The 14,603-nt window shown below is 35.1% G+C and overlaps 1 protein-coding gene across 1 annotated transcript in view; it reads right to left on the reverse strand.

The window, feature by feature from the left end:
* Positions 1 to 14,603, reverse strand: part of LOC101893552 (transient receptor potential cation channel subfamily A member 1) — a 134,099-nt gene that overhangs the window by 25,544 nt on the left and 93,952 nt on the right. The window contains exon 6 of the mRNA XM_059119820.1: positions 10,360 to 10,548. Coding sequence (XP_058975803.1) covers positions 10,360 to 10,548 — 189 coding nt within the window. The remainder of the gene's footprint in view (positions 1 to 10,359; positions 10,549 to 14,603) is intronic.

Here is a 14,603-nt window from a genome sequence, read left to right on the forward strand (position 1 = left end):
GAATATCTGTCGCTGCAATGGCAAAGGACAAAAAAATATCCTTGATTTTGTAAACGGGAATTAGTTAAGACCACAGATTTATTTAAATCTAACAACATTAAGTCTACAAACTGCTCAAGAAAGAGAGGGATAATACACCATGAAAATAATTCTTGAAATATATTTTTAAATAACCAAAAAAAAAAAAAAAAATAGAAAACATTGGAATTCTGTAACCACAACAACACGTTCTGCTTTGGCAAATCGTTTTCCTAGTCGGTAAACCGCAAACATTTCGAAGCAGCTTTGCCAAAGCTTATTAGACGATTATCGCAACAGACAAAGTAAACAAAGCAACCAACCAACTTCTGGGAATATATTTTGGAACGCAATTTATTTAAGATAATAAAATAAGAAATGCGTTTTCGTTTGTTACACATTTCCAATGAATATTTTTCTCTCGAACGAATTTCTTCATTAATTTATTAAAAAAAAAATGTTGGGTAAATAGTTGCTTTGGAGTTTAAAAGAGGTTTGAAGTAATTAGGACAGATATTTTTGTAACTTTCATATTTTTGTTAATTGACTGAAAATCATTATTTTGATGAAATGCTTTATCTAGAGATAGAGAAATATTATCTGAATAAGGTTAGGTTAAAAGATGCGTAGTTGTGTTTAACAGTCCGATTCAGTAGTGAGACTCTTTGAGTGTTTTTGCTATTAACGACGAAAATCAGTACCTTTAAAACAATAATCTCCCACGTTGATATAAATATTAAAAAAAAAAACAAGTAAAAAAAGCTGTAAGTTCGGCCGGGCCGATCTTTGAATACCCTCCACCATTTGGTACAAATTTGGCAATTTTCAAAAAAACAAAATCCTTTAAAAATCTTAAAAATACCGAATGTAGCCGTATATTAGTGTCTGTACGACGACGTGGACCTGCATAGGCAACTTTTGTCACAAGCTATTACTGTTTATAATTTAGCTAAAACCATCAAAATTCCGAATATAGGGAGGAACCAGGGGAGTTGTAAAACGTGGACCTGCACAGATAATTTTTTTTGTCATAGGCTGTAGTATCTATTACGAACTTCAAATACCAAATTTGAAACAATTCCGGTAAATAATGTCGCTAAAATCATCAGAATACCGAATATCGGGGGGGGGTACCGTTATATGGGGACTATACGAAGACGTGGACCTACATGGTCCATTTTATGTTTTATGCTGTAGTGTCTATTACGAACTTCAAATACCAAATTTGAAACAATTCCGGTAAATAATGTAGCTAAAATCATCAGAATACCGAATATCGGGGGGGTACCGTTATATGGGGACTATACGAAGACGTGGACCTACATGGCCCATTATCAATACCAAAAGTTCTGCAGACATAATATACATTTGAGTAAAATTTTATCAACCTACTTCATTTCGTTCGGAAGCTAGAGTGATTTCCACAGACGGACAGATGGATGGACATTTATAAATCGACATAGAATTTTATCCTGATGAAGAATATATATATACTTAGTGGGGTCTAAAATGTATATTTCGAGGCGTTACAAACGGAATGACATACTTAATATACCCTCCATACAATGGTGGAGGGTATAAAAAAATTAAATAGCCAATGTTCGATTATTTAAATACTAGCAAGTGCCCGCCACTTCGTATGCCTCACCTCCTTAGGTATATCTACACTATTGCTCAGACTTGATTTACACATCAAATTTCAGGGTGTCATAGTACCATTTGGTACACATAAGTACACATTTCAATAACAACCTGCATCATAATATACCATATAAATATCACAACCCATTTTCAGGATTCCATCCCTATTTGTTCACCCCTGCATAGTCCAATCCCATACACTCCAACTGTAATCTTAATTCCAAATTTCAGGATTCCACCTCTATCGGTTCACCTAAATTCAAATTGTACCAAATTCAGTACCATATAGTACACTTAAGTACGAATTTCCAAAACTATCTACATACTTCAGCCCTACAATATATTTTAGTTCCAAATTTCAGGATTCCAACTCTATTGGTTTTTCTAAAATTTAAATTCTACAAAATTAAGTACCATTTAGTACACATAAGTACGAATTTCCAAAACAACGTACATTTCTTAGTCCTAGAATGCAATAGAAATCTTATTTCCAAGTTTCAGAATTCCGACTCTATCGGTTCTCACAAAATGTACATTGTGCCAAGTGAGGTAACATTTCGTACACATAAGTACAACTTTCCAAAACTACCTATATAACCCCATTCCTACAATGCAAAGTAATCATATTTCCATATTTAAGGATTCCGGCTCTATCGGTTCACCAAAATCCAAATTGTACCAAATTTAGTACCATTTAGTACAAATTTTGAAAAAATTACGTCCATACCCCAAACCTACACTCCGCCAGTAATGTTAATTTCAAATTTAAGACTCCAGCTCCATCTGTTCCTCAAAATTCAAATTGTACCAAATTTAGTACCGTTAGTACTTTTAGTATTAATGAGTACACACTTCCAAAACTACCTCCTTACAACTACACTACACTTAACCCTTATTCCTATTCTAAATTTCAAGTTTTTAGCTCTTACCGTTCACATAATACGTAATCGTATCAAATGTAGTACATTTTAGGACTTTTCGTAAGAATTTCCAAAATCCCTTTGGTACATTCATCACGAACTCCATTGGCTACGCTTATTCCAAATTAAAGAGTTCTAGCTCTACTGGTTCGTCAAAAACAAAGGGTATTATATTTAGTACCTTTTAGTACTTTTTCGTACCGCTCTAGTACGAGTTTCCAAAAGCCATATCTGGCCCCCTCGGAGCAAGACTGACCCTCACCTCAAAATTTCAAGGTTTTAGCTTCAGCCGTTTCGTCTGGGCGTCAGTCAGTCAGTCAATTACTTTACTCTTCTACTAAGATAGATATTTTGACTTCTGTTGTGATTATTCAAATTGTTGACCCTCTATGGAGTAGGTCCCGAAGGAATGGGCCCATAATGTCCATTTCGTATCGGATCTAAATAAATATGATATAAATATTGCGATGTGTCGACTACTTCCTTCACTTTTTTTTAAATATATCAGGGGGGAGGGGGTTTACCAGAAGGAGTAGAACGATATTGCCCATCTCCGAAGTCGATCTACATTTGATAATAATATTACGATGTACCAAGTTTGGATAAAATCTGATATAGAATTCGAGAATTGTCGTGCTCAACAGCCAGCAATCCAGCCAGACAGACATACGGGCGGATGGACACCTCTAGATCGACTCTAAATGTCCTGAAACGTATTTTGTCCAAAGAGACCTAGGGTCTGAAACCAATATTTCGATGAGGCACGTTTTGCCAGTACTCAGCCATATGGCTGAGAGTATAAAAATACTACCTCCTTTCACATCCGTCAATGACGATTACTTTTCCGCTAAAATATTTCCACATTCTTTAGATAAATCTATTTCAAAGCTAAATTCTCCTTATGTTAGGAATTATCGCCAAGATTTTCTTTAAAATAATATTATTTTCTTCGCCAAGCTACAGTAAAATTCTCAATTTCAAACCAACGAAGGTAGCTCGATGAATGTGGCCGCTGCCTTCATTGGCTTTCATTCGCAACTGTCATGGCGATTTAATGATTCACTTTTGATGTGGGCTAAAGAGAAATGTCGGTTTGAAAGTCAATTTACGTTGTGAGGAGTTCGCAAACACTCATACATACATATATACACACATACGAGTGTATGTGTTTACCTGTTTTCCCCACCAAAGATAACATCAGACCCAAACAAATATTGATTACAAATTCGTAGAAACCAACAGCAACTTGTTGTGTCTCTGTGTGTGTGTGTGTGTTGAGACAATAAATACCCACCTCATTTGGAATGTATTGACAACATGTGTATGTGTGCGTGTGTATAGGTATATTGACGAAAGTTTTTTTGGATTTAGTTTATTTTGAATTAGAAATGTTAATGACTTAATTTAATACAATTGTTAGTTTAATAGATTTAAATGTTATTACTTAATTAGAAACGGGACTAATTGGGAAATATGGAAATTATTCCCCGCAGACATATTAAATGTGATTTGTTTCTAAAAGATAATTTAATTGATATACATTTATTAATGAATATAATTTTGAATATTGTTCAAAAATATGCTCTCAAAATAATAAAATGCATCTTAGACTCCAGAGTTATTTCAGGATATATAGGTTCTTTCAAAAATGTTGTTAAAAAGTTTACCGCTCGATTTAAGTCAATTTAGGTTGTTTTCCTTGATTATGCCTAGAGAGGGTATAAATCATTTGATACGGCCAAAAGTGCCTCATCAAAATAACCATTTTGGACCCTTGGAGTCGATCTAGAGGTGTCCGTCCGTCTGTCCGTCTTGTTGGTGCGCACAATAACTCTCGAAGGGAGTATCCGATTTGGCCCAAACTTGGTACATCGTAATATTATTGCCAAACTTAGATCGAGTTCGGAGATGGGCAATATCGGTTCACTCCTTCTGTTACCTTCCCCACAAATGGTCGACATTTTCAAAGAAAATAATTTACTGCATATTCACACGGCTGTCATAGAAACCAATTTTGTCACTATTTTTAAACAATTTTTAAAGTATATTCAAAGGACTAAAAATGTGGATTTAAAAAAAAAAATTAAAGGATATTCAAAGGACTAAAAGTGTGGATTTTTTAAACAATTTTTAAAGGACATTTAAAGGACTATAGACGTGGATTTTTTAAAGAATTTTTAAAGGACTATAGACGTGGATTTTTTTAAAGAATTTTTAAAGGACTATAGACGTGGATTTTTTAAAGGACTATAAACGTGGATTTTTTAAAGGATATTTAAAGGACTATAGACGTGGATTTTTTGAAGAATTTTTAAGGACTATAGACGTGGATTTTTTGATGAATTTTTAAAGGATATTTAAAGGACCATAAACGTAGATTTTTTAAGGATTTTTTAAAGGATATTTAAAGGACCATAAACGTGGATGTTTTAAAGGATATGTAAAGGACCATAAACGTAGATTTTTTAAGGATTTTTTAAAGATTTTTAAAGGACTATAAACGTGGATGTTTTAAAGGATATTTAAAGGACCATAAACGTGGATTTTTTTAAGGATTTTTTAAAGATTTTTTAAAGGACCATAAACCATAAATCTGCAAAGCAGCTTTATGAGTAAGTTCACAATAAAAAAAAATTACTTACGCTATCTCCGGCAACTCCAATGGGTTGCTGAAATCTCTAAGAGCTTTTCTCGTCACCTTTTCGTCAAACAACACAAAAACTACCACTGCTGATACCATCTTACTTTATTTATAGCGATTTAATTCTTTTTTAATTTACTTTGCTTTTACTGATATTTCAATGACAAATAAACCAACAACACATGTAAGCAACAACAGCTGTTTCGAACATTGGTTTTATTGGTTTTCATGACACCAAATTAAACCAACATTGGTTTACAAAAACGACAATAAGCAAAACCGACATGGTTTCTGTGACAGCCCTGACAGAGAAAGAATAATCCGATTTGGCCCCAACTTTGCAAATCCTAATATTTCTATCAGTGCTTTGCCAGATGCGAATATTGACAATATCGGTCCACTCCATCAAGTACCTCCCCCACAAAGGGTCAACATTTTGAATAATTATAACTCCTATAAAATGTAATATAAGGGTTCGATTGTCTTCAAATTTCACACATCCCAATATTTTCATCAACCCAAGGTCTGTTGCTACATCCCAATATTTTTATCAACCCAAGGTCTGTTGCTAAGATGGAATATATCGGTCCACTCCTTATGGTATCTCCCCCACAAAAAGTCGAAATTTTCAAAAATATATATTTTTTTTCTGCACGGAGAAGCAATAATCCAATTTCGCTCCAACTTTGCAAATCCTAATATTTGCCTCAGTTCTCGGTCTGGTGCATAAATGGGTAATATCGGTCCACTCCATCAAGTACTTCCCCCACAATAGGTCAAAAGTTTTAATAATTATAATTCTTATAAAATTTGATCTAAGCGTCCGATTGTCTTCAAATAACGCACATCACAATATTTTTATTAACCCAAAGTCTGGAGTGAAGATGGAATATATCGGTCCCACGAAGGGTCGAAATTTTGAATATCCATGTAGCTTATAAAACACGAAATTAGCTCCCGTTTCCATTCAGACTTCCCACATTTTAATATTTTTATCAACACAAGACCTGTTATAAAGATGATAGAGATCGGATCATATCTTGTGGTACCTTCCCCACAAAGGGTCCGAATATTGAATAACCGAAACGATTATCAAATTCAAAATTAGCATTCGATACTCTTCAAATTTCACACATCTCATTATTTCTACCAGCACAAGATCTGCTGTGAGGATGGGATAAATCGGTCTACTCTTTCTGGTACCCCCCCACAAAGGGTCAACATTTTGAATATCTGTGAAGCTCATAAAATAACCTCCGATTCCATTCAGACTTGGCGCATATCAATATTTCTATGAACAAAAGATTTGTTATAAAGGTGGTTGAGATCGGACTATTTCTTCTGGTACCTGTCCCACAAAGGGCCAACGTTTTAAATAACCAAAGCGATTATAAAATCCGAAATAATCAACCGGTTCTCTGTATATTTCACACATTCCATTACTTCAACTAGCACAAGATCTGCTGTAAAGACGGTATATATCGACGCACTCCTTCTGGTACCTCGGATCATTTTTTTCTGGTACCTCCCCCAACAAAGGGTCAAAATTTTGAATAACCAAAACGATTATAAGATCCAAAATAAGCATCCAGTTCTCTGTATATTTCACACATTCCATTACATCTACTAGCACAAGATCTGCTGTATAGATGGGATATATCGACGCACTCCTTCTGCTACCTCCCCCATAAAGGATCAAAATTTTGAATATCCATAATGCGCATGAAACGCGAAATTAACCTCTGATTCCATGCAGACTTGGCCCATCTCAATATTTCCATCAACACAAGATTTGCTATAAAGATGGTAGAGATGGGACCGTTCCTTGTGGTACCTCCCCCACAAAGGGTCAAAGTTTTGAATAACCAAATCGATCATAAAATCCGAAACAAGAATCCGGTTCATATTTCACAAATCTCGTTTTATACCCTCCACCATAGTATGGATGGATGGATGGGTATATTAAGTGTGCCATTCCGTTTGAAACACCTCTTGATCGGCATACAATTCTATGTCGATTTAACGATGTCCGTCTGTGGAAATTACTCTAGCTTTCGAACGAAATGAAGTATTTTGATAAAATTTTATTCAAATGTGTGTTTTGTCTGCAGGACTTTAGCGGTTATTGAAAATGGGCTCTATGGGTCCACGTTTATTTCTAGCCCCAATATAACTGTTCCATCCAATATTCGGTATTTTGATGATTTTGGTGACATTGTTCATCGGAATAGTTTCAAATTTCGTAAGAATAGTTCTGAATGGGTACTACAGTCTGTGACGGTTAGCTAGGTCCACGTCTTTGCATAGTCCCCATATAACGGTACCTCCCTATATTCGATATTTTGATTATTTTAGCGACATTGTTCACCGGAATTGTTGCAAATGTCGCGTTTGCACTTCGTAATTGGTAATACAGCCTGTCACCGTAAATTGTCAATGCAGGTCTACGTCTTCACATAGGTCCCCTATAACGGCACCTCCCTATATTCTGAATTTCTATGATTTCAGCTACATAAATTCACCGGAACTGTTTCAAATTACGTACTCGAAACTCGTAATGGGTCCTACAGCATATTACGGAAAATTGTCTATGCAGGTCCATGTCTTCGTATAGCCCCTAGATATCGGTATCTCCCTATATTCGCGCATTTTGATGATTTTAGCGATTTTATTCACGGGAATTGTTTCAAATTTCGCATTTCAAATTCGTAATGGGTACGACAGTCTGTGACGGAAAATTGTCTCTGCAGGTTCACGTCTTTGCAGAGCCCCCATATTACGATACCTCCCTATATTCGGTATTTTGCTGATTTCACCGACACTATTCACCGGAATTGTTCCAAATTTCGCATTAGAAATTCGTAATGGGTACTACAGCCTATGACGAAAAATTGCCTATGGAGGTCTTGGTCTTTGTATAACCCCCATATAACAGTACCTTCCTATATTTGGCATTTTGATGATTTTACCGACACTATTCACTGGAATTTTTCCAAATTTCGCATTACAAATTTGTAGTGGGTACTACAGCCTATGACGGAAAATTGCCTATGCAGGTCCAGTTCTTCGTATAGCCCCTAAATATCGGAACCTCTCTCGGAATTGTTTAAAATTTCGTCTTTACTACAACCTGTGACAGAAAATTGCCAATGCGAGTCCACGTCTTCGTATGGACCCCAAAATAACGGTAACTCCCTATATTCGAAATTTTTAAGATTTAAACAGAAATTTTAACGGATTCTATTTTTTATATTTTTTATTTATCTATTATTGTTATTTTATTATACCCTACACCACAAGGTGGTCAGGGTATTATGTCTTTGTGCATTTGTTTGTAACAGGCAAAAGGAAACGAGATAGACCCATAGTTACTTTTGAGAATCTGCATAGAATCACATTCTGTGTCGATTTATGCATATCCGTCCGTCTGTCCATGTATTTTTGTGAACAAAGTAGAGGTCGCATTTATTGCCTGATCCAGCGGAAATTTTGCACAAATCATTTGTTTGGCCCAAGGACGAAACCTATTGAAATTGGAGATAATCGGTAAAAATTTAGATATAGCTCTCATATATATCTTCGTACGATTTGCCTTTTATTGCGTACCAAACGTGTAATATCAGCCCGAATAGTATGGAATTTTGCACATACAACCAAGTTAGGCCTGAAAATAAGTATGCCAAATTTGATCGAAATCGGTTCAGATATAGCTATAGCTCTCATATATATTTATCATCCGATTTGTTATTTTTGTCCTCCGCAGCCGTAATATGCACTCTGTAACAACAATATTTGGGGAAATATATCAAATACAGCTTAGAAATACCTTTGCTAAATTTCATCGAGATCGGTTCCGATTTGGATATATCTCCCATATATAACTTCGTCCGATTTACCTTTTCTGGTGCACCAAACGTCTAATATTTGTCCAAATGGGATGAAATTTGACACATGCGACCGAATTGAGTCTAGAAGCTAGTATGCCAAATTTGGTGAAAATCGGTTCAGATATAGCTATAGCTCCCATATAATCTGTTCTTCCGATTTGTTATATTTGTTACCCACAGCCGAAAATATGCACTCCGTAACAACGATATTCAGGGAAATATATCAAATGCAGCTCAGAAATACCTTTGCTAAATTTTATCGAGATCGGTTCGGACTTGGACATATCTCTCATATATAACTTCGTCCGATTTAGCTTTTCTGGTGCACCAAACGTCTAATATTTGCCCAAATGGGATGAAATTTGACACATTCGATATTCAGGGAAATATATGAAATATAGCTCAGAAATATCTTTGCCAAATTTTATCGAGATCGGTTCAGATTTGGATATTTTGCACCAACTGGGCAATATAAGTCCGAATTTAAAAGATACAAATGCTTCGGTATATTTAGTCCCTTGAACTTTAAATTATAATTATAATCATAGCGTGTATGATTGAATTCTCCCATAAAAACAATTAATTGTTATGTGGAGCTCCACTAAATTAGCAAAGTGGTGTAGGGTATCATAACGTCGGCCCCGCCCGACTTTAGGACTTTCTTTACTGTTTTTTTTTAATTTTCTAAATTCGTTCCAACTTACTGCTTTTTAACTTGTTTCCTACTTTTTATTATTTTCGGAATTTTTAAATTTTTTTGCTCGCTTAAAGTACAAATTTCAGCGAACCTGTTTCGTCGCTCTGTAACTGTATAGTACTATTCGTACGCTTTTAGTAATATTTTTCACAAATCTTTTGCAACATGATTCGTAGCTTTTACCTCATGGTACTTGTCGTACCTTTTTTGGTACTTGTCGTACCTTTTGGTGCTTTTCGTACCTTTTGGTACTTGTCGTACCTTTTTTGTTACTTGTCGTAGCTTTTGGTACTTGTCGTACCTTTTGGTACTTGTTGTACCTTTTTGTCGTACCTTTTTTGGTACTTGTCGTACTTTTTGGTACTTGTCGTACCTTTTTTGGTACTTTTCGTACCTTTCTAATTCGAATTTCGAAAAATTCCATTTGTCTATCCCCTGATGATGACATTAAAATTTATCTTCATATCCTGGCGATAATTTCCCAATTTTGTATTTAATTAATTTTTATTTTTTACTTAATTAAAATTAAATAATATTTTCTCGTTTTTTACTCACCTGTGCACAGGCCAAATGTACGGGTGTTGACAAATCATGCTGTTGCGTCGATATCTTCGCTCCCGACTTCAGGCATAGCTTTACGGCCTTTATATCGCCACCATGGACAGCCGAGTGCAGCGGTACATTACCCTCTGAATCGTAAAAGGATATCATCTCTTCGCGTGGGCAATTACGTTGTTCTCCCCACTTCGAGGTCAAAAAGTAATCCGTAGGAGAGGAGAGAAAATAGAGGTTAGTTGAAAAATATGATTTTTAAAAAATATTTTTAAAAATTTTTTAATTTTTTCTTAAATTCTAGAATTATTTCAAATTTTCCTAAGTGTGGGAAAGGGACACATTAATACCAGGACTACGTTTAAGGACAAAAGGATATTCTACTTTGGGGTGAGTTGGCTAGGACCAGTCATACGTTATTGACACTCAGTTAGACAGACGGATTGGAGGTGCAACACAGAGACGTTTAATTGCTGACAGTTTGGGTTTTTAAGATTTCCTATTTTTTATTTTTTGGAAATCGGGAGAAAGGAGATAAGGGTCTTTAAGGGGGTAAGAGTAATTTCGCTGACGATGAAAGTTAAATGGTTGTCTAACATTTTCTATTTCATTGACTCCTGGTTTTCTTTTCTTGTCTCGTTTACTCTTTGCTACTGATTGCTGCTATTTGTTTACCCTCCACCATACATAGTATGGAGGGTATATTAAGTTCGTCTTTCCGTTTGTAACTCATCGAAATAATAATTTTAGACCCGTTCGTCTGTTGTAATCATGCTACAGTCTAAACGGATTAAGATAAGAAGCTAAAATTTTGCACCGATCTGTCTTTTTTTGTCTGCAGGCAGGTGAAATTCGAAGATGGGCTATATCGGTCCGCGATATCGTATAGCCCTCATATAACGGTACCTACATTTTTCAATGGAATTGTCTGAAATTCTACACAAGGAGTTCTCCGTGAGGACTTTACCCCCTGAAAAAAATTTTCTATATAAGTCCAGGATTTCGTATAGCCCCCATACAATGCTGCCTTCCGATATTCGGTATTTTGATAATTTTAGCCACATTTTTCAATGGAATAGTCTGAAAATCCACACTAGGAGTTCTCTCTGAGTACATTGCCCCCTAGAAGAGAATTGTCTACATAGGCCAACGATTTAGTATAGCACCCAAATAACGCTACCCCGAGATATTCGGTATTTCCAGGATTTTCCTGACATTATTCAACGGAATGGCGTCAAATTTCGTATTTGAAGTTCGCAACCTATGACGGAAAATTGTCTATGCAGGTCCATGACTTAGTATAGCCCCCCATACAACGGTAGCTCGCTTTATTCGGTATTTTTATGATTTAAGTGACATTATTCAACGGAATTGTTTCGAATTTCGAATTTGAAAATACTTATCTACTTTTACTTTCGAAAATACTTATCCAGCACCACGTCTTTGTATAGCCCCCATAATAAAGGTTTTTATTTGAGCGGTATTTCTCGATGGATTTTTTTTGAAATTTTTTAAGTTCTATTCCAATGATGGAGGGTATAAAAAGTTCGGTCCGACCGTACTTAGCTGTTTTTATACCCTACACCACAAGGTGGTCAGGGTATTATGTCTTTGTGCATTTGTTTGTAACAGGCAAAAGGAAACGAGATAGACCCATAGTTCCTTTTGATGATCTGCATAGAATCACATTCTGAGACGATTTATGCATGTCCGTCCGTCCGTCCGTCTGTCCGTCTGTCTATGAATTTTTGTAAACAACGTATAGGTCGCATTTATTGCCCGATCCAGATGAAATTTTGCACAGATCATTTGTTTGGCCCAAGTATGAATCCTATTGAAATTGGAGATAATCGGTCAAAATTTAGATATAGCTCCCATATATATCTTCGTCCGATTTGCCATTTATTGTGCACCAAACGAGTAATATCAGCCCGAAATGAATGGAATTTTGCACGTATTACCAAATTAGGCCTGAAAATAAGTATGCCAAATTTGATCAAAATCGGTTCATATATAGCTATAGCTCCCATATATATTGTTCATCCGATTTGTAATTTTTGTCCTCCGCAGCCGTAATATGCACTCTGCAACAACAATATTTGGGGAAATATTTCAAATACAGCTCCGAAATACATTTGCCAAATTTTATCGAGATCGGTTCAGATTTGGATATAGCTCCCATATATAAGTTCGTCCGATTTACCTCTTATTGTGCACCAAACGTCTAATATTTGTCTAAATGGGATGGAATTTGGCACTTACGACCGAATTGAGTCTAGAAGCTAGTACGTCAAATTTGGTGAAGATCGGTTCAGATATAGCTATAGCCTCCATATATATTGTTCATCCGATTTGTTATATTTGTTACCCACAACCGTAATATGCACTCCGTAACAACGATATGCAGGGAAATATATAAAATATAGCTCAGAAATATATTTGCCAAATTTTATTAAGATCGGTTCAGATTTGGATATAGCTCCCATATATATTTTTTCGATTTTAAATTATTTGTGCACCAAATGGGCAATACAAGTCCGAATTGAAAATATACAAATGCTTCGGCATATTTAGTCCTTTGAACTTTAAATTATAATTATAATCATAGCGTGTATGATTGAATTCTCCCATAAAAACTTTTAATTGTTATGTGGAGCTCTACTAAATTAGCAAAGTGGTGTAGGGTATCATAAAGTCGGCCCCGCCCGACTTTAAGACTTTCCTTAGCTGTTTTTTAACTTGTTTCTATTTAAACGCTTTTGCAAATTGTTGTCTACGAAAATTGCTTCGAATTTCAATCATTCATTTAGTTCTATTTTTTAAAGGCTCAGACATTTCCCACCCTAAACTCCTTTGCACCATCATGTTTGTGTTGTTTTGCAAAGAATCTTAACTCGTTCAGCAATTTATTCCCCATTTGAGCCACATTATTTGTTGAGCATTTGCAAAAGTGTTGAGTATGTAGTTTCACTCCTTGCCTATCTTAAGGATAAGAAATATTTTTTCGGGAGAGTATTTCTTGGAAATGTGAGCAAGTTGTGGTTTTTGTGGCATCCTGATTCGCAAAATTTTACAAGAAATTTAAAATTAAATTAAAATGATGTTACAAAAACCAACATATTCAACGAAGTTGGGATGTGTAATGAAAATTTAATGTTTGTATTAAAATAATGTTTGTATTAAATAAAAGGATGCTTTTCTTTAGAAAACTACCAAAAATAAAAAAAAAAAAAAAACATAAAAAGAGAATTTTTGAAGATTTTCCGTCAATTAAAGAATTGAAGGATTTTTTTCGCAGATACATCTGTTAGATTTTTTTATTCATAGAAGAATCGCTATCTATATAATTCCTATTTATAGAGGACTTTTTGGCTCTGTATACAAAAGATCCTTAAATAGTTACGTATCCATAGAAATCATCTAAAAGTTTTTCCATTTACCTCTGAAGAATGAAATGCCCTTTGAAAGATCTTCTATTTATATAAGGACGGTTTTTTTTTGCAGATACCTTTGTTAGATTTGTAAAAAGTTTTCCATCCAATCATCCATCTCAGCCAATGTTCGACTATTTTAAACTATTATGGCTTCTGTTATGAATTTGCAAACTCTTGACCCTCTATGGAGTGGGTTTGGAAAGAATGATAAGAGACATATATTTAATGACAATTTATGACAGATAAAAATATTGAAAATTTTGTTCCTTTGTGGGTGAGGTATCGGAAGGGGTTCACAGATATATGTTTTTATGTTTTTCACAATTTTGAACCCTATGTGGGGCGGGGGTAGCAAAGAAATGGTCCGATCTCTACCATCTTTATAACAGATCCTGTGTTGATGGAAATATTGAGATGTACCATGTTTGGAATGGAATCGGATGTTGATTTCGCTATTTATGAACTTCATGGATATTCAACATTTTCAGAAGAAGTGGACCGATATATTCCGTCTTACTACCAGATCTTGGGTTTATAAAAATAGTATGATTTGCAAAATATGAAGACAATTGGATCTTACATCGTATTTTTTAAGAGTTATAAATATTCCAAATTTTGACCATTTGTGGGAGAGGCACTTGATGGAGTGGACCAATGCTATCCATTTTGGCACGAGTCTTAGAACTCACGTAAATTTTAGGATTTGCAAAATTAGAGCAAACTTAGATTATTGCTTCCATTTCTGTGCAGAAAATATTTTTTTTGCAAATTTCGACCATTTTTGGGGGGCGGTACCAGAAGAAGTAGACCTTT

This window comes from Musca domestica, unplaced genomic scaffold (genome assembly GCF_030504385.1).
Source record: "Musca domestica strain aabys unplaced genomic scaffold, Musca_domestica.polishedcontigs.V.1.1 15, whole genome shotgun sequence".
NCBI classification, from domain to species: domain Eukaryota; kingdom Metazoa; phylum Arthropoda; class Insecta; order Diptera; family Muscidae; genus Musca; species Musca domestica.